The sequence below is a fragment of the Simochromis diagramma genome, unplaced genomic scaffold (genome assembly GCF_900408965.1).
Source record: "Simochromis diagramma unplaced genomic scaffold, fSimDia1.1 OVJJ01000802.1, whole genome shotgun sequence".
Taxonomy (NCBI): Eukaryota; Metazoa; Chordata; class Actinopteri; order Cichliformes; family Cichlidae; genus Simochromis; species Simochromis diagramma.
In genome coordinates this window covers 6,816,479-6,837,202 of record NW_024387492.1, presented here as the reverse complement: position 1 = coordinate 6,837,202, position 20,724 = coordinate 6,816,479, and the positions used below count along the sequence as shown (strand labels likewise).

The 20,724-nt window shown below is 41.8% G+C and overlaps 2 protein-coding genes across 2 annotated transcripts; one reads left to right on the top strand and one right to left on the bottom strand.

The window, feature by feature from the left end:
• Positions 1–1,734: 1,734 nt before the first annotated feature.
• On the top strand, positions 1,735–6,215 carry pou3f2a (POU class 3 homeobox 2a). Its single transcript, XM_040017227.1, has one exon. The coding sequence runs from the start codon at positions 2,659–2,661 to the stop codon at positions 4,054–4,056; it is 1,398 nt and encodes a 465-aa protein (XP_039873161.1). The 5' UTR covers positions 1,735–2,658; the 3' UTR covers positions 4,057–6,215.
• A 2,472-nt stretch (positions 6,216–8,687) lies between these two features.
• On the bottom strand, positions 8,688–20,645 carry faxca (failed axon connections homolog, metaxin like GST domain containing a). Its single transcript, XM_040017228.1, has 6 exons — positions 18,954–20,645; positions 15,651–15,786; positions 15,274–15,470; positions 14,965–15,182; positions 14,215–14,331; positions 8,688–13,282 (listed from the first exon to the last, which is right to left on the bottom strand). The coding sequence occupies exons 1-6, from the start codon at positions 19,211–19,213 to the stop codon at positions 12,978–12,980; spliced, it is 1,233 nt and encodes a 410-aa protein (XP_039873162.1). The 5' UTR covers positions 19,214–20,645; the 3' UTR covers positions 8,688–12,977.
• Positions 20,646–20,724: the final 79 nt, after the last annotated feature.

Below are 20,724 nucleotides of genomic sequence, written 5' to 3'. Positions count from 1 at the left end.
AAGTGAAAGCAGCCAGAGTACTGGTGTGCTTGCAAACATTCGCTCACATTAATGGCTTCACCTCACACTTGAACTGTTCGTTCTCAAAGCAGTGTGGGAGAGCGGGTGGTACTGTTTACACAGGAGCCAATAAAAAAAGGCTTTTCACATCTGGATTCAAAAAGTGCTGGCCTTTAATGTAGCACTCCTGCTGCACTGCTACACCCAAAAAAATAAATAAACAGAGAGAGTAAAAATAAATTCAAATACAGCAAAAATGTAGGAAATGTAAAAAAGGAACAGATGCCTTTCTTCTGTGGGTTTTTCCGTGTGCGTGTTTGTTTTCGTTCCATCTCAATCATAATCATTCAATCATAAATATCTCATAAAGAGTTGTGCCTGCGCACAGGGACACTTTGGCCCATTAGACTTGGGAAGAAATTGAATCTTTACAGCACTGGGGCCATAATTACTGTTAATTTAACGCTCAGAATCTCCATCATTAACTTTCACTCGTGAATACAGACAGGGAAACGAAGACTGCATGTGTGTGCAAAAGCGCTGCCTGTGTTGACAGCATAGCCGGCCCTTTGACTGAATTAACAACGACCTCTTCGTCTTGTAAGAACAGGACCCGCATCGTTTATGCGTTATTAAGTCCTGTAATTGGGCAGCCAGTAGTTTGCATATTAGTCTATTAGGGTAATATGTTTTGCCTCTCTCAACACACGGCTTGCCAGAGCCCCTGGCGACACATTTGGTAATTCTCCGAATTACACCCTAATCATAAGCCAGTGTTCTTTCGATCCCTATAAATCTGAGCGCGTCAGTTTATGTCTATGCATCCTCGGCTCAATCAGTTGAAGGATTTATTGGTTAACCTATCAGTTCTTATACGAAATTTTATTGTAGGTCACCTTGGTCTTCAATAACCTTATAAATGCTATTTTCTTTGCATGCCTTAGAGTCCCTCTGGCTTTAAATTTATTTTATATATATATATTTATATATATATATATATATAAAAGATTACACAGATGTTCCTTGATGCCCATGATGCTGCACAGCATCCCTGTTTGAAGGTGAAACATTGATGTTTTTGGTCCTTTGAGGTTCCTTTAACCTCCTAATAGCTATGATGTCTTACAGTCAGTGCCCCACTTTGAGCCAATAAAATCACATCTCCTAAATACCAGTAGTTGCCAAAGTAGGTCCAGGGACCCCCGAGGGGTCTAATAGGGTTTCAGGGGGACTCAGCAGAATTAAGAATAGTTTAATTTCAATATTATTGCATTAATTTAAAGATAGGACCAGCAGATGCTGCAAAAAAATTAGTGCTTTGATGAATTTTCACTAACTTAACTGATATTGTCTTCCCAACACCTTAACGATCCTGTGCTACAATGATAAACGAGGTACTGAAAGCCTTTAGTGAAAGCTTAGTTTCCATTAAAAACACTTTCATGGAGAATTCAAAGTCTTCAAAATGTACACAAAGTAGTGTTTATATGATAATATACATTAAAATCGTCATTACAGCACAGCTTTAATCAAACATCAGTGCATCAGATTATGTTTAAAAGCTCAATCTTCATAGTTACAGGTAACATTAGCTGTCAAATAAGTGTGGGATTTCCTGGATTAGTCTAAAGTTGCATTAATTATTCAGCTAAGAGATTTTAAAGTGCAATAAAGTGGATATTTTAAATGGTATTTATGGGACTTGTGGGTATACCATTTAAAACTCATGTTGGAGAGCACTAATTTGCTGAAGGAGGAAATATTTTCTACATTTTGTTCCTCATCCGCACATTAAAGGTCGAGGCCTGCTGTCTGAAAAGCCAAGCCTCGCGTGCCACATCTCAAAGTTTACCCAACAGGCAGGTGGAGGTGGGGGCGGGTGGTGTAGGGTGGAGTGGGCTCAGAGCAGGCAGAGGGATCCATTCTTGTAAGCCTCCTCTATTTTCGGCCCCGATTTGCCCTCTCCTCCTCCCCCTCCCCTCCTCCCTATTATTTGTCCCGTCGGCCGAGAGCGCGGCCCCAATGAGCCCTTTGGAACGGAACGAAAAGAAGGAGCGAATTGCAGCTGTGACGTGGGCGTTGTTGTTCCATTCACTGCGTTCGCCATGGTAACGGGGCAGAAGCTGGAAGCACGCAGCCCCTCTCTCTGGACAGCGTCCTGGGGGCAGAGAGGCAGCTGGAAGTTTCTCGTCACGATCGCTGCTTTGTTTTCGTGGCGCAAAATAACCTCCAGATATCCAACTTCACGCGCGTGGAATCAGACGTGGTCGGAATGTTTGGTAATTTTAAACATTTTGCTCTCTGAAAGTTGCGTTTAAAAAAAACTATTAAAACGGGAGTGATGGCTATCCTACAATAAATAATATGTAAAGTCTTCATCTCGTGTGTAACTTTTACGCAGCGTTTTGACGCACAAATCCAACACTTGTGACCCAGTGACCCAGATCAAGGTTATAAAAGTACTTTAAAACAAAGACAGAAACGTCAGACACCCCCCCTCCCTTTTTTTTTTCTTTTAGTACAACCCAGGTTCTTCTGCCTATTCTGTGTTTACACTGCCTGATTTCTCCCTCCACTTTGTAGTACTCTAGCATCCTGCAGGACTGCCTGTATTGTTGGGCAGAGTGATTGGGGTTTCTGTACAATCTCCCGTGACCAATGAGCGGGGTGCTGTCAGGGGTAACCACATCTGTCAACCGTTCTTGGCCAATAAAGAGCGGAGCGAGGCGGACCACAGGTGCGCGCCTCTGCGTCCCCTTGGCACAGCGCCCGGGAGATGCTGGAGAGAGACGCCTAGCTGCCCCGTGGCGCAAAAGAGTTACTGTCAAAGGCAGCCTCCTTTTAACTCCAGCTATCACTCTGGCTCCGATAGTTATGGCGACCGCAACGTCCAACCACTACAGCGTCCTCAGTACCCCCAGCAGCGCGCCGCCGCCGCACTCGGAGTCCGGGAGCATGCAGCAGGCGGCAGCGTACAGGGACGCGCACACCCTGCTCCAGAACGACTATAGCACGTTACCGGGCGCTGGGCATCCGCTCAGCCACGCGCACCAGTGGATAACGGCGCTGTCTCACGGTGACAGCGGGGCACCCTGGCCGTCTAGTCCCCTCGGAGAACAGGACGTGAAACCCGTATTGCATGACAGTGACCGAGAGGAGCTGCAGAACTCCAGCAGTCTGCAGCAGCAGCAGCAGCAACAGCAGCAGCAGCAACAGCGACACCCTCACCTAGCGCACCAGCAGGCGCATCACGACGCCAGAGCATGGCGAACCAGCACAGCCACAACGCACATCTCCGGTATGGCGACATCTGAGGGCCAGAGCCTGGTGTACTCTCAGTCCGGCTTCGGTCTGATGCCGGGGGGAGAGCAAGGGGGGATGCACCACCACCCTCTGCGCGAAGAGGACCACCACAGCCACAGTCCGCACCTCAGTGAACACGGAGGCGGCCCCGGGGCCCACCAGCAGTCTCTCACACACCATCACCAGCACGGGGGCCATCAGGATCAGTCTGACGAGGACACGCCGACCTCTGACGAGTTGGAGCAGTTTGCCAAGCAGTTCAAACAGCGGCGAATCAAGCTTGGCTTCACCCAGGCGGACGTGGGACTGGCTCTCGGGACACTGTACGGGAACGTTTTTTCTCAGACGACCATTTGCAGGTTCGAGGCGCTTCAGCTCAGCTTCAAAAACATGTGCAAACTAAAACCGTTGTTGAACAAGTGGCTGGAGGAGGCGGACTCCACCTCGGGGAGCCCCACCAGCTTGGATAAAATCGCGGCACAGGGACGGAAAAGGAAAAAGAGAACCTCCATTGAGGTGGGCGTCAAAGGGGCTCTGGAGAGCCATTTTCTCAAATGTCCAAAACCGGGAGCAGCGGAGATCAACTCCCTAGCGGACAGCCTGCAGCTGGAGAAGGAGGTGGTGAGGGTTTGGTTTTGTAACCGGCGGCAAAAGGAGAAGAGGATGACGCCCGCTGGGGGACAGATACCTGGAGGAGAGGACATGTACGGGGACACCCCTCCTCGCCACGGAGGACAAACTCCCGTGCAGTGACCTCAGTTCTCAATCCCGAGTAAAAACACGGACCCCTTAAAGGAGGTATAACGCCTCCTTATTTCTTTTATTCTCTGTGCTGGACCGCTCGGAACTGGACCTCAGCCAGTTTAGATGTTGGACCCACGGACAGACACAGTGGGGACACGCAGTGGCACGCGAGCGCTAAAAATACTCATAGCAGAGCCGTATGGAGAGGTTTCATGCCGCAGAACTGCCAAACATATCGGGGTGGTGTGTGCTAACCAGAAAAAAAAGAATAAGAAAAAAAAACAGCGACATTTTCTTTATGCCAGACCCAGGCGCCAGTGTGCCATCATCAAATATGTTATTTAAAAAAAATAGAAGAAGAAGAGATGAAAAAAAGGCAGAGTGTGACACGGACGAGACGTGTCCGCGGGGAGAAAAAACATAAAAACTCGCTTCGGGCATGATGATTTAGTCGCAGTGAGTGTGGGTAAATAAACGCCATCTTTCCATCATAACAAAAGCAACAGGGGTTCTTCGCGGCTTGTGGCAAGAGAGGGCTGAAATGGCAGACACCTGCTGTACAATGTTTAAAAATTAAAGCCAATACCAGCCAGATAATTTATTATTATTATTATTATTATTATTATTATTATTGTAAAATTGTAGGTATTCGTCTAAATTTATTGTGACGACCTGAACTTATTCACTATAAAAATACAGTATTGCTTTAATATAATAAAATGTGAAAGTATTTACATTTTTACATTGCTAATTTAGCAGCAAATAATAATAATAAAATAAATAAATAATAATAATAATACAATTGAGACTGAGTATTGGTGGACTTCAAGGCTTTTCCTTTTGTGCAGAAATTTCTGTGCGCCTGTTTACAGTGTGTTTTTGCTGTTTGTTATTTCTGTACTTTTCCAAAATGCTGTGACGAGAAAGACCGAGACTGTCCGGCTGGAACACTCTGAACAATCCAGCCCATTTTGCCTTCTTTTCCTGAGAAGAAGAAAAAAACTGAATATATCCTGGTACCAGCTCTGGCCACAGTGGCTATACTTCTACTACTACTACTGTATGACTCATTCATTCACGGAGAAGGCGATCTGTGGGATGTATCTTCATTCGTTTTTGTATTGCTTCGTTCGTTCGTTCGTTTGGTTGTTTGTATGTTCAGTTTCTTTTCTGTCAGTCTGTGCCAAAGCACAAACACAGACACGTGTTCTTGTGCCACTGAAATCCTGTGATTGATAACCTGATCTGATAGTAGGAGTGTATGTGGGAGGAAAAACCCACTAAAAGGTTCTTTTACCAAATTATGAAGAATAAATATACATATATATATATAAAACAGAAAAAAAGAAAGAAAGAAAGTGGAAACTCAAATAAAGCTGAGGAATACTGATGACTGGAGAGGAACATTTTTAATAGACCAAAGCTTGTTAATGTAAGACAGTGTACAAAACAAAATAACAAACCTGAATGTATAAGTCTTACCTAACAACATCAAAGTAGGTCTATAACCTCCCTTTTCATCGCCAATCATTAAAAAATAACCATAGCAATATTTTTATGTAACGTTTTGCAATACGCACATGGCATTTTTTATTTATGGGTAGGTATTACATAACAATTTGCCCTCGATTAAAATAAGGCCCCATATTTGTGAAATTTAAAAAAAAATGCTGTAATCACACCCTGTTTAATCTTCAGCTGAATTTGAGTTTCTGATGTGTGGAGGGGAAAAAAGAGGCAAACCAAAACAAAATAGCAGTGACCTGAAATCTGTGATCAAACGAAGAGGAAAAAGAAATCAACGATTGCACAATTTCTAAATGCTTTTTGTCATTAAAGCGTATTTGTTTTCTAAAACTCTGCAGTCCTGCACGTTCATTGCGCCTCAATGTTGAAGAAAGAAGGGAAAAAAGTCGCATTTAACTGTATTTTTTATTGTGTGCGGACTCGCATTAAAATTGGGGATTTTATCAGTTCGTCTCGGTTGTTTAAAATGTTTCACCTGCTTCGCTGAAGTATTTGCTACCGCTGATGTGCTCTGATACTGCTGTGTGATGGATGTTACAGAAGATGCTCAGCAAGTGACTTCAAATTATTATTATTAGGATAAATGCGAAATGTGATCGACAAGCACGGCGAGATAAATTTCTGACGATCGAAGCAAAATTTAAAAAAATGTTATTAGGCAATGAATAAATAAATAAAAAGCAGGCCTGTCTGTAAAGGATGTGAAATGAAGGTATATAGGCCTCACTGCAGGTGAGGTACAGAAGCTGATGTAACAATAGTGTTATTATGTATAACTGGGCCTGCTGCCATCAGCATGCACACTAAAAATAACCATAAACCTGTCCTATTTATCATTTTCATGTACGATGAAGTAATATACAAATAGTTTAAATGGGAAACGTGTGCAAATAAATTAACACTGAAATGTTGTGCAAAAAAAGGAAAAAGAAAATATCGACAGGGTTTTTCAAATAGAGATTAAAAGGTTGTGGCTTCAGTCTAAATTACAAAAAAAAAATGAAGCTTAAACTGTTGTTTCAGAACCTATGCGAGCCTTCACCAGCTGGAAATGCATTTAACAGTACATCTCTGCACTGGGTTTGTTCACCTCGTGTCTGTACTGTATGTTTTAGTACACCTTGGCCTGATCGGTGGTCAAATCGGAAAGTGTCCTGACGCCACCTGGTGGTTTAAAGGAAGCCTCAAGAGCCTTAAGTTGAATGTAAGGTGGTCGATTTTTGAACGGTGAATGCCGATGTTCAAAATTATTATTTTTACAGGCCAGTGTGTCCATTATTCCATAATCATCGATTTTCATGAATAATCATTAGGCAATTAGTTATGTGTTGAGGTTACAGAACAAGAGAAGACACACAAGCTTAAAAATGGCATTCAATTTAAAAAAGTAGGTAAAAAGTGAAGAACACATACAGATTTTGAATTTTACTCATTTTTGAGTGTCATTATTATCATTATTATTATTGTTATTATAATTCCTTCTTTACTATAAAGATTCACAATTTTCCCCTAATTTTTAGATCCAGTTATTATGTTATTTTACTAGATTCCTGTATTTCTCCACCACAATCTTGATCAAACATACTCTAAAAAAAAAAAGGTTTATTGTAGTATCAATTAAAGGGGAGATGGAGGCAAAGTTTATTTACCTGTGTTGAATTTCTAGGTGAATGGTGGTTAAAAACATTCTGACACTTTGCATTTTGAGAATGTGGAACTGGGATATCTTTATTTAAACAAACTGACAATGCACATTTTTGTAATTTTGAATATTCAATAATAGGTCAAGTTAAAGTAAATGAAAAAATATGTAGATATATAATTTGCTATCAACCTTAAAATAACAAGGAATCTGTCTAACTGTGCACCTGTATTTTATTTTACTATCATTTGATATACACAAGCTTTTATTTTGACACCACTTGAAACTGGTGTGTGCAGTTGAGGGGCAACAAAAGAGAGTGCCTGAAAGAGAAAGAAAGAGATAAGCGTGAATATTTGTGTGTGTGTGTGTGTGTGTGTGTGTGTGTGTGTGTGTGTGTGTGTGTGTGTGTGTGTGTGTGTGTAAACCTGGTTTGAACCCAGCTCTCTGGAGGACCCCGTTGCCTGGATTCCGTCCTATCAGCAAGCGACCATCTGCCCTCCTCCCGGCCCTCACGCTCCTACAGGCATCCTCTGCATTTTTCATATTTTTACACACACACACACACACACACACACACACACACACACACACACACACACACACACACACACACACACACACACATTCAGCACACACATTCAGACACGCTTAGTTCTCACTACACACATTGTCTCACCTCACATATCATGCATTCAGCCACGTGTTAGACACACACACACAGCTGCTCCCTCTGACACTGTATGCCATCTTTGACTCACCAGAGATGATTTATACTCTGGTGTCATTGTCAGTCCTGAATTGTCTCCCCTATCTTGTGTGGAAGCGATCTCCCAGGGATTTTGCACAATGGTCTCAGAAACGCAACCAGCCAAAGCTATCAAATATCATTCATCTGTTCTCGAGCTGTTTGTCTCTTCCCCTTTTCAAGCCCACTTCGCACCCAAACCCACGCTCCGTCTCTACATTGGTGCTCCCGCAACTTGCCTTTTCTCTTTCTATACCCTGCTTTTTCCTCTCTGTTTCCCTTAGAGCCCAAAGAAAAGGGCAGAGAGCTAATCCTTCAGCATTGTTGGGTGGGCTTAGTATTGTCGTATGGCAGCAAGCACAGAGGGAGAGGGATTATGAGATAGATATGCCAGAGTATACCCAGTTCAACATGTTGATACTGAACAGTTCATGCAGAAATATTCTAATTTTTCATGCATGCAGCAATCCACACAATGACGGAAACAAAACCAGAGGAAAATATGGCAGTTATATTTAATGAAATATTAGAAGTAATCCATTGTCATACAGCATTTTATCTCTGTTTATGATACATTCATAAGAATCTCTTTTTTTTTTTAACCCTTGCAGAGCATGTTCTTTCAGGTCATATTCATTTATTTCACTCTCTCTGTCTTTCTATATATATATATCTATATATATATATACATTTATAAATTATATATTTAGTTTGGCTTTTTTCTGGCTCACTTATTTACAGTCCAACAAGATACCACAAGTGTTTTTCCGCACGCACAACATCAAGACAACAGCGCAATGTGGCCTCTACAAGTCTACAAGCAGGAATCGGGGTAGAATGGGAACAGTGACACGCAGGGCGGGGCTTAAACCCTGACTTCTCACCTCGAAATGCAGAGGAACACTGAGACAGACAGAGTTGGCAACAGGCTCTTATCAGGAGGACTTTTGCAATTTGTACTGCCAGAGGTGAAGTCGCACGGGAGAGAGGAGACACTGATGATCAGCCGATCAGCAGGATGACTCACCTCACCCTGCTTACAGAAGATCGAGTGTCAGTTTGGTATCTCGGCTTCAAGTGAACATAAATCACTGCAGGGTGAAGCTGAGTTATTGTGTCTTGTAAAGGCAGAGTCTGCAGCAAATGTCAGACATGCAGCAAACCGCATGTATGAGCTGGAAAACTTTCCAGGTTGTGGATATACATGCAACCACTGCTGTGGATGGACATGTGTAGCTTTTATAAGAGTTATATGTCAGCAGAAGCCTGAAGAAAATCTAGCAGCGCACTAATACACCAATGCATATCATTAGTCTGACAGTGATTTTCAGACATAGAAACATAACACGTGTAAACATAACTAAAGTGCAAAATGTAGAAAAAAAGTAGAATTGCTTATCAAATTCAAGCACATCAGCCATCTTAATAAATTAATAGAAATAGCATAAACTAAATATAATATATAAATAAATGTAACATACAAAAACAGAAGTCATACACTGGCACTGGTATGAAGTAAACAGTTTAGCTTCAGCTTCCATAAGGCTGAATCTGACTACTAACGTTAAAAGGCAATAGCATGCAGGCCAGGGGTTTTAAGACACCAAACCAAACTTTTCAGTTCATTAGCTTCTTAGTTTCAGTCTGTTACTCCACTGAAATTCAGCTGCTGAACACACACACTTACACATACACACACCCATAAAGGCTTCAGTGTCTGCTGTGTCCCCACAAAAGACTTAGATCAGACTCAGAGTTTGGACTAAGCAACTTATGGCATTGTTTTATCGAGCAGAATTCAACAGCGAGGCATCATCACATTCAAACTCATGGTTTTAAAATGACATCAGAATCGTAATAGTGCCTTAAGGATCAAAAAATAAATAAAAAGCCCTCTCATCCTTTGGACTCTTTCCCCATCGGTTCCCTTCGTTATGTAGGATTGTTGCTTCTTCTTTCGAATTAGAGGTAAGTTGATGCTACATCTGTTTTTAATTCTAGTCTTACATACATGCAGCATCCCCACAAACGAAGCCACGCTTGCACATTTTGGAGACAAATCTGAGCATTTGAAAGACTCAAACATACAAAAGCAACTTATTATAGCATAAAAGACTTTTTTTAATGTTATCCTATAAATGTGGTTATTAGAACTGAGAGCAGCAGGAGTTGTGAGCATATTTGAAAAAATTGCTTCCAGTGCTCTCTGGTGGACAAATGACTAACTGGAGATGCAGTTTTTAAAATTACGCCAAATATATTTTAGTGTAACTTACTGGCTGACATCATGTATACGCCCATTAAAGGCCTCACATCAGGGTTTAAATTACAGTTTTTCCAACTGTAATTACTGATCACATCCACAATTTGTTTACTGTGAGATCTGTAATTTCCCCTAAAGTTCCCTAACAGAACTTTTAGTTTCAGCAACTCTGTAACTCCGTTATGGACAGAGTGTAGGACAGGTCGAATAAAATGTCTGGGACTGACTGTGATTGCTGAGTTCACCTAACTAGCTCAGGTACAGTCGTGTGAAAAATAAAGAACACCCACACTAAGTTTTACAGTTTTGCGCATCTGGTCCTTACCAGATCCTTAAATGAGGTAACTACAACCTGATGTGAAAAATAACACATGCATTATTACACCATGTCATTATTTACTTAACTAAAACTAAGCCAAAAATACAGATGCAGTGTGTGTACACCCTCACTGCTTCCACAGAAGTAGCAACCGGATGCTGTTAATCAAATGCACTTCATTAACTGATCATCAGGAAGTGTGAGCAATTCTCTGAAAGGAAAAGGTTTTGCCGCTTGTTTGCGTTAACACACTGCCAAGGAGCAAAGACTTCTGCAAAGTTCATAGAGAAGAGTTATAATGCGATTTCCAAACAATTTGAAGTCTGTCATTCAACAGTGAGAAAGATTAATCTCAAGGGGAAAACATTTGTCAGTCGTCCCAGGAGTGGACATCCTGGCAAATTCACCCCAAAGTCTGGCTGTGCCGTGTTTACAGAAACTTATAAAACAAAGAGCTAAATCTGAGACTCTACAGGCCTCGGTTAGCATGTTAAATATTACAGTTCACATGTAGATCACAGATCACAAGACATCTGGAACAATGCCGTTTGGACAGATGAGACTAAAGTGGAGGTGTTTGGCCATAATGCACAGCACCATGTTTGGAGAAAACCAAACAAAGCAAATTAACACAAATATGTCACACCAACTGTCCAGTACAGGAGTGGAGGTGTGATGATGTTGGTCTGTGTTGCAGCCACATGGAAAGATTTTCACCACAACAATGTGAGAGACTGATTCAGTCATGGAGAAAACAATTACGTCCGATTACTGATGCTTAAAGATGGCTACTGGACCATGGGGTATACTTGGTTATTCACATCCTGCTTCTGCATTTCAGCTTATTTTTTTTAATAACAACACAGTGTAATACGTCATGTGTTGGTATTCACCTGAGGCTATATATACATTATTTTAGAATCTGGTAAGACCATGTGACTTTTTAATATGTCCTGACGTGTTTTCTGACCTTAGAGTTGAAAGAGGGTGTGCTTTCTTTATACCAGGACTGTAAGTACAGACAACAAACTTCTAGAGCTAAATATTTTTAAAATGATGTGAGGCTAACATGCACAGGAACATAAATAGTATTTCGCCCTTTCTTCCACGCATACAAAACGTTGTCGGTACGTGCGCTTGATGAACGACAAGCGCACATAGAGCCTGCTCCTTACCGTCACACACCACAATTATCACAGCCTGGCATAAATTGAACCTGTGTCTGTGTCTCTTATTGCTTTACGTAACATTTTCTGACAGAAATGCTGAAAGAAAACAAGTGCTTTTTTTCCATAATCCATTGGATACATGCTCGCACGGCTGATTTGGCCAGAGGCACCGACAAACAAGCTACATCGTTCCATCACACTAGGCTTACTAAGAAATGTAGCTAAAGATTATCAATGTGGGGTGCTAAGAGAGACTTATGGGCCTGAATCAGCCATGCACTTTGATTCAGACTGTCTTCTATCTATCGCTCTATATCTACACGATTGTTTGGCGTGCGCTCAATGCTTGAATGCATGTAAAATCTCCTAAATACAGCAGCGTACATTAAGATTTGGGGGATTTTTTGGAGGCAAAATAATTGTCTCAGTTAGACAAGATGTCAATGGAAACTGGGAGTTTACTACCTATTATGTTTTATGATTTTTCTTTTCTCAACTGTTTAAATACTGTAATATCCCTGTAATCGGATACATACAGTAAAAGAATTCACAGGGTTCCTCTAGCTGATCTTAGACCAGCAGGGTAGGAATTCATAAGAGAAACACCTAGAATATTTACACCATATGACAGACGACATAATACTATAGTTCCAGCCTATCTATATTATTTATACTCATATATAATACAGTTTTTATCTATTAAATCTGAGAATGAAGTCAGATTCGTTTATATATTTACACTGAAATGTTTTCTTTCTGATGGATTCTGTACAGTTCCTTTCATGTATTAAAGGTTCATTTGGTACACGCACACACACACATGCACTCACAAATACTCACACACACAGACGCAAAACGCTGCTGGGTGGTGCGAGCTGCTACGAGGGACAACGGTGGGCACGCAACAGACAACAGGTAGAAGGTTGTGGTTGCAGTTGATGTGGAGGAGTTTCTCGGCAACTGCGTCATTTACTCCTGATTTGAATGCGTCTAGTTCTCACTTTTAAACCTACATTTCTTTTTTTTCTCTTCACTTCTTTTCCAGTTTCATCTCTGTTGTACCTTTTTTTCCTTGTTCTGCAATCTTTCCTCCACTACAGTTGGCACTTTACCCTCCTACACCCTCAACGTCCCGGCCGGCGAACGCCGAATACACCCCCCTCTTGTTTTCTGTTCTAAGAGGTAGAACATAGGTGGGATGCAGCTCCCTCCTGCGGCGTGCCTATATGTAGTGTGTACTATAAGTGTGTGTGTGTGTTTCGTCAGCACTTCGGCTGGTCTATTTCAGAACACTCTGTGTCCATGTCAGAGTCGTACAGCGAGTGGCCCGTGGGGTCACTCTGAGACGATGGCGGGTCTTGTGGCGTGTGAGTGTGTAAAGTGTTTGAGCGCGTATCGTCCTGGAAAGTGTCCGTGCGGGAGTAGAGGCCGAGGTCGGGGAGCTTCGAGGGCGAGTCGCTGCCCTCTGTGGTGTCGTTGTAGCGGAAGTCCTCCAGGTCGACGAACCACTCGGGCCAGAATCGCCGGCGGATGCGCTCGCAGTACATGGCGAGGTTGATCAGCTCACCTGGGTGGAACAAACATCTCAGTAGGTACAGCGCCCATAAGGTATCTCACTGAGACACCAGTGATATAAGTGAGTATAGGATTAGATCTCACAGTCCATAAAACAGCAAATAGCAACGCCAGCTGATAGCTCAGGAAACTCTGTACTGGGGATTTCTGTGCAACTGCTCTAGCCTGCCTACAAGCTGCTTTGCAACCCACCTAAACACCAGTTGCTCATTTTAATCCCATCTTGGGCTGTTGTGTATACACATATAGAGCACTGCCTAATGGAAATAACACCTTCTTTTGACTAAAGTGGTCCTAACTGAAATATTATTTTCCAGTAATGATGACTTAGATTTAAAAGAAGAAGAAAACAGATTTTTATGTATAAATAGTAATAAAATTATAATTCATCACTTTTCCATTGGTCCTTTTAGGCACTGATGAGCTTTAAAGGTTAGCAGAAAAGGTTAAAAAAAAGTTTCTAAGTCAAAGATCAGAGAGTTTCTTATTATTAATTTTATTCTTATTCTCTTAGATAAACAAATAACTTGATTTACAGTTTAGTGAATTTCATTTTCATTTTGATGTTTCTCATCTTGCATCAGTTGATTATGATTTTCGCTAAAGGACATTGTGTTGTTTTCCTCTCATACATAGTGTTCAAATGTATGAATTCTGTGCTGAATGTGTAATTAGAACATGCAAAAGTTCACATTTCTATATTTCATATAAAAATTCAGAAAGAAAAAGATTAGATATGTTTCCCGTGTTCTATTATGAATCAAATACGGATTTGAGAGATTTGCAAATCATTGCATTCTGTTTTGATTTACACTTTATGCATCATCCTGACTTTTTTGGAATTGGAGTTGTGTATACGGTACATACATCACTCAAGTGCAAGTTTGCTTGAAATTAGGTAGACTGCCTTTCTGGTGAATTCACCTTTGATTAGCTGCTCTGGCCGCGATCCCGGTAGCGTCCACATAGCAGGGGCCAGGTGACCAAACACTGCGGCGTCTACTGTTGAAAGCTTAGAGCCCATAATGTACTTCTTATCACCTTAGACAGCAGACAGAAAAATATAAGTCAAACAGTGAAGCTTTCCCCCCTTGAATTCCATTTTCTTCTGTTTTCTAATAAATAAACACATACTGGTAACAGATTAACTGACACCTTTAGTGAAAAACATTTAACCTGAGAAGCCACCTGTCATGGCCAAACAACTGCAAATTGTCTACCATGAACTACCCGGTTTGACAGTGATTGCAATGCTAAGTTTCTACCACAGCAGGTCAGTGTTGAGCAATCCCTTCAGTTTTTTTCCATCTACTGCTGTTAACAAACGTGATGTCTCTGGTTATAGGTCTCAAGGCGCATATTGAAAAGCCACTGATCTGGCCCTGGGGTAAAATATGCAACCAAAATGGTGACACACACTGAGATCGAGCTTCACAATACAAAGTAATTTGTAGATTTACAAAACAAAGCAAAAAAAAAAGGAAGAAAAAAAAGTGTTTTCCCACTGAAGACTCGAATGTGACCACATCTAAATCTGGGTGATTTTCTGGATTCCAAGTTTTGAATCCATTTGTCTTCTGGATAAACATACTTCTAACCTTAATGCATACTTAAATAGATTCAGTTGCCCATAGGCTGACTCATACTATTTTAAATTGGAAAAAAAAACCTCACCTAGCAGGGTGGCCAGGGTGCGCATGTCCTTCTCCATTAAGGCGTACACCTCCTCGGTAGAGAACCGTCCAATCCCGTGACCATACATCTCCCTCTTAACTATCCCACCTGTCAGGTGACTCAGGATCCACTTGAGTAGGTCACTCAGTGGACCGCTCACCGACAGCATCTTCTGGGTCTCCTCCAGGTTGTCCACCCACTGACAGTAAGCTATGGTCCTGTGAGATGCATATATATTTATATATACAGACACACAGATGCACTCATTTAATACAAAAACAATCAGCTTGAATCTCAGCGGTCCCTCACCAGTAGAAGTGCTCATCTACCATTTTGGTGATGGCGCGTGATAAGGCCTTCTCCTGGGGTGTCAGGCTCTTGTTGAGGCCTACGCCCAGCTTCTCCTCCAAGTAGTCGATGATGAATTCTGTCCCACACACTTGCTCCTGGTTGTACTCGATCCATGGCATCTTTCCCTGCGGCGAAAGCTTCCCATCAAAGTAGTTCTAGAAGAGGATTAAGGAAAGGGGGTGGGAAGATGATGAGAAAATTCTCAAAGTGGTTGGTAAATGCTGCAAAAGAAACTGAGTGACCTTTGCAGGAGAGATTATTTTTAATAAATTCATTTTATTATATAACAGACAAAATATTGTTTTTCTTTTGCAGCCACGTAAACACAGTCATACCTGGTAGGGCAGGTCAACCATACGGAGGTAGGTCTCCAGCTTAAGGCAGAAAGGCGACAGAGATGGGGCGCCAGTTTTGGGCCTGGAGAACTGGTGGAGTATGATTGCATCTTTAGAGTCCAGCTCTTCCTCCTTTCTGTATGAGGCAAAGAAGGAAAGAGCTGCATGTCACATACACTCCAAGGGTTGTGAAAAAACAACAACTAAACACTAAAATGTAGAGTGTGGGTTGGGTGTGAGTCAACTGCATACATGGACATAGCACTCGTCTTCTATATTTCTACATAGACATTTAGTCCTTTGCAGTTTTCAGCATTTTTTCATTTGGATTGTGTTCTTCATCAGAAGTTTAGCCTTTTCTCTTGATGCTACATTGTAAATATGATGGATTAAGACCAATCTATCAGCCTCAAATACATCCCTGCTTTTCACTTTGATTAGAAGACTGATACCATCCTCATAGCCGGCTGTTAGTAGTCTACTTCATATTATAGCTGAAAACAGGGAAGCAATTAGGCTGTTCCCGCTTTTAGGGAACAAAAAGGAAGTCGGCATGACACAAATCTTTAGATCTTAGATGTACAAACACTTGATATAACATTAGACCATGTTTAAATTTAAGTTAGGATGAGTGTTAAGCAAGTATTTTGTATCAACTATATATAGAGTGTAGTTTTTTCTATTATTTGATGTTATTAGCCCCTCTGATGTCAGTGAGAGTGGGCATCATTGAATAGTCAGTTTTGGCACAGGCACACGGGTTTACAAAGGGCAGCCAATCAGAGGAAATCTGGCTTGGAGGGCGGCCTTAAAGGGAGAAGAGCTATTAGCTTCATACAGTCGAAGTCTGGCCAAAAGCCCATTACAAGATAAAGAACTATACTGCAACTGTAGAAGAGTCCATGAACAAAAAAATATGGAGATAGCCACCACAGTTGCTCATAAAGCACTTATTTTTGTGGTTATTGTTAGAGTAATAAGGTTGGTGTATGTATTTAGCCAGTTTTGGGGAGCATACAAAGATAGACTTAAAGTAGTTTAGCAGATTTTATGGTTAAGGTAAGTCTCAGAAGCACAGCACATTTTTATTTAGTTTTAGCCATATTTTTTCAAATCTTTTACTTTCAGTCTAGTTTTAGTTGGCCAAATATCTAAAGATTATAGCAGACTAGATCTGAAGCTGATTCAGGTGACAAAATATAAAAATGTTGGTGTAAAAATTGTTGTGTTTTTACTGTTGAGAGTTTTTCCAGCGTCCTGTTTTCCTTGACATCAAATGTAAATTATGTCCATATGTCTACTCTTCTCTTCCTACCAAGCATTAGAATTTTGTTGCATTTCCGTGAGAAACGGGGGTCGTGGGCGCTAGCTGTACCTAGTAGTGGGCAGATCGATCCAAATATGGATAGCATCAATACCAACGCTGGAACTGGTATTGGATTGATACTAGCACAAGAGGGCTGATACTCTGTTTCTATCCTCTAAATAAGGAATGTAGCCCTCTGAATTGTGTTTTTGAAACCTTTTTGTTTTGACTGTCATGGATTTATTTACAGCGTAAAGCACACTTGAAAAAAGTCCTTTAGAGACAGGAACATTTGCACTCCAAAAAGTTTCCAAAAAGCAAACAAACAAAAAACGACAACAACACAGTTTCATATCCACGAAAAGGTGAACGTTGTGTTTTTATTGTGTTAACTAATTATTGTGGAAAGTAAAAATCACAGCGATTCAGTGGTCTAAAATTTGAAAATTGATAGTGATTCGTCTCATTAGTCATGACACACTTACTCTCCCCTACATAAACTGCCTTTATACACTGAAATCAGTATTGGTACTGATATTGGTATCGGCAATAGTGGCCCAGTATTTATTTGGTATTGGATCATACCAAAATTAGCAATTTTGCTGCACTGTTTCCGGGGCCAGATCAAATTTGCGACTCTAACCTTCTGACTGAATCACTTCCATACTCATCGGCTGTTCTGATTGGCTCTCCGCTCTCCAGATTATTCTGATCTGGTTTTTATTATTTGAGGAAACTGTCAGTACATTTCCTCACAGTTAATGTCCTCCTGCTTTAGTTTTTATTAAGTTACTCTCTTGCTTTCGTCAGCAAAATAAAAAATGAAAATGAAAAGGTCGTAAGTATGTGCATCACGTGGGCTGTCTGCACGAAAACTGTAACATTATAATAACGAATCACCGACCGGTTAATGTCAAAACTGCCACAACCACAGCCAGACGAAAAGCAGCACATTCACGCGGAGAGGATGCAGAATTAGGACAAGGAGCTGTCCGCCGTGTAAAGTGCTGAAACGACAAACAAGCAGGAGGCTGAGTGCAGAGGAGCTGTCTATTTTCAGTGCGGTGCTTAAATAGCCGCTGACACCAGAATAGAAGAGGATCACCTACAGCACGCATGGCTGCTGACAGGACGATGTAGAGAAAGGGAGGCAGGGGGGAAACTGCAACATATCCGCTCATACAGGTACAAAAAAAACAACAAAAAAAAACCGCAGAGGAAGCTTCCGCTTCCTCATCTTAAAAGCACATCGTCAGTGCCATTTGCAGTAACACTAAGTACCCTTTAAACTGTAACATAGCACAGACCCTGGCCTGGACTGCGGGTAAATCGAAGAAATAAACTCGCTCAGTCAAAGCTTTCACCCTGAAAATGAATAATCAAGCACACAGCGCTTCTTTCTACTTTAAAGCTGCCATATCCCCTCCCGCAACCTTCATGATTCAAGGTGTTTACATCAGAGGTTATAAAAGACCGACACACCACTGCAGCGTTTAGACTGGACCTAAACACCAGCGGGAGTGTTAACCTCCACCACCTCCCTCGTCCTTCTAGCAGAGACTGATGAAAGCGACCTACTGCCTCTAATGTCCTTTCATTTGGCAGCAGAGCTATGTGAAGGCCGTGGTAGCACACGGACATACAATAACACTAATAAACTATTATCATATCACTAATCACAGAAATAAGCTGGCGAAGATGGAAATCTCCCCTAATATGTGTGTGTTTATGAGGAGGAAGCTCAAGGGGTGGAGGTTCCGTTACATCACAACACCCCCACCCCCACTCACGACTCCTTCTCCCCCGTCTCCACTCTCACCCAGCCCAATCAGACGAGATTAAGTAATATCAGACCTCAGTGGAAAATACAGCTTTGGAGTGAAAATATGAGCAGATCAAATCCACACGGATTGTGCTCTGGCCTGGGAGGCCTGCGTACAGGGATCCTGAGGTCTGCCTCTCTCTGGCAGTCCCTGTGTTGTTGTTGTTGTTGGTACCTGATGGCCAGCAGTTCGTGCAGCAGATAAGCAGCGGCAGCGAGCAGAGCCCCTCCGGTCAAATACAGTGTTTTCCGCCACCACGAGTCCGAGCCCAAAGCTGACATGATCCCGCCGCAGTCCTGCAGTGGGTATGCGATGATGTACCCGTAAAACGAGAGCTGCTCATCGGACCCCAGCAGACCGGAGGAGAGGCTCTGGTTCGGTCCGAGATCAGCCACACACGACCGAGTCCAGGCAAACCCGACACGCCAGTACATGCTCTCTGTCTCTGGCCACTTTCCGCCTCACCCTGGCAGCCAAGAGCTTCATCAGCGGGGGCTTCATGGGTGCACGCGGATGCAGGTGAGAGGCGACGGCACGAGGACCAGCCGACCGGACACAAGCATCCCGCCCGGAGCCCGTCCCCGTAGCGGGGTTGACTTTCTCTGAAGCCCGCTCGGAGCTCCCAGGTTATGTCCCCCTTTTTATAATTACTGTCAAGAGTGAGTGAAACACAAAAGGGTTTCCGGTTATGTTTTCAATATAAAAGTGGATTTGCGGGTCATCCTTTGCAAAATAATTCGAGTAATGTCAAGAAAAGTGCCGAACAAAAATAGATAAATCCAAAGCTAAATACAAACCATTATTAAACTACTACAAAATAATAAGGCTACTTTACTGGTGGACAGCCAAATGAATGAGTGCCAAAAGGACAAAATTCCTTCCCTTTTGACAATACTTTGCATCTAACCTTTTAAAACAGATAAAACTCTTATAAATGAGGCAACAGTGCTAATAAAAATATTAGAAACAGCACAATATTTGTGGCAATAAAAGGTCACAAAAATGAACAGGTGTGCCACAGAGAATGAGAAAATATGAAGATTTGTTTCAAGTTTACTGAAGCGTAGTAGCTTTAAAAGTCGAACTTCAAACAGGCTTTTGTATCTTTTGACCATGATTAATTCTTTGGGGTTACACTTATTTTAAACTTAATTCCCTGTCGGTGCGGTTGCCAACAGATGTGTCACAGACTTTACGTTATGGTTATGATTAAGTACTCCTGAAGAAGCACTTAAAAATAGTTTTGCTTCCGCATTTTGTCAGTTCATATGTAATCTTGACTTTAGACCTTTATTTTGAAGGAGACATCACATAGCTTGCCATACTACCTCCGCTGCCCTTATGCAGCTAAAGCGACGTCACGGGAACTGACTGTACCCCGAAGGCGTCAACTACCAGAGTTTACTGCACCTCAGTGCTTCATTTTCATAATCATAACGTACAATTTATCCTCATTTTTAATGTCGCCACTTGGAGCCCCAGGCTGTGCACATTCCGAATTTTCTACCAGTACATGTCAGCTGTCACTCTTTGTAATCAACACTAGGGGTCCCACCACAGCCCCTGCTCTGAGCAAACACTGCTGTTGGTAAAAAGGACTTCCTATGACTTTTGTAACATGCTGGAAGATGCCTCAATGTGCATTACACAAAAACGAAGGCCCACTTTGTTAAGTAGACAATACACAATAGACTTTATTACCATAACTGAGCTTCGAAATGAGCCTTAAAATAACATTTTCTTTGTTCTTTAACTAGAACTAGATATATCCATGTAGGATCATAGGATCACACCCTATTTTAAAGTGGACACCAACAATAGAGGAGTTGAATGGCAGGAAAAAGGCCAGAGGGCACCGTGCCACATCTGTTTTTCTTTCTTTCTTTAAAGGAAAAAAAGAAAAGAAAAGGCCTGAAAGAAAAATAATAATAATAAGCAACAATAG

What these genes read in the sequence shown, in the direction of transcription:
- pou3f2a (XM_040017227.1), top strand. Translation starts at nt 2,659, where the DNA reads ATGAGCGGGGTGCTGTCAGGGGTAACCACATCTGTCAACCGTTCTTGG.
- faxca (XM_040017228.1), bottom strand. Translation starts at nt 19,213, where the DNA reads ATGTACTGGCGTGTCGGGTTTGCCTGGACTCGGTCGTGTGTGGCTGAT. An exon ending in GTAGATGAGCACTTCTACTG is followed by an intron (nt 15,183 to 15,273) that starts GTGAGGGACCGC and finishes TGCATCTCACAG; the next exon opens with GACCATAGCTTACTGTCAGT. An exon ending in GCCAGAGCAGCTAATCAAAG is followed by an intron (nt 13,283 to 14,214) that starts GTGAATTCACCA and finishes TGTTCCACCCAG; the next exon opens with GTGAGCTGATCAACCTCGCC.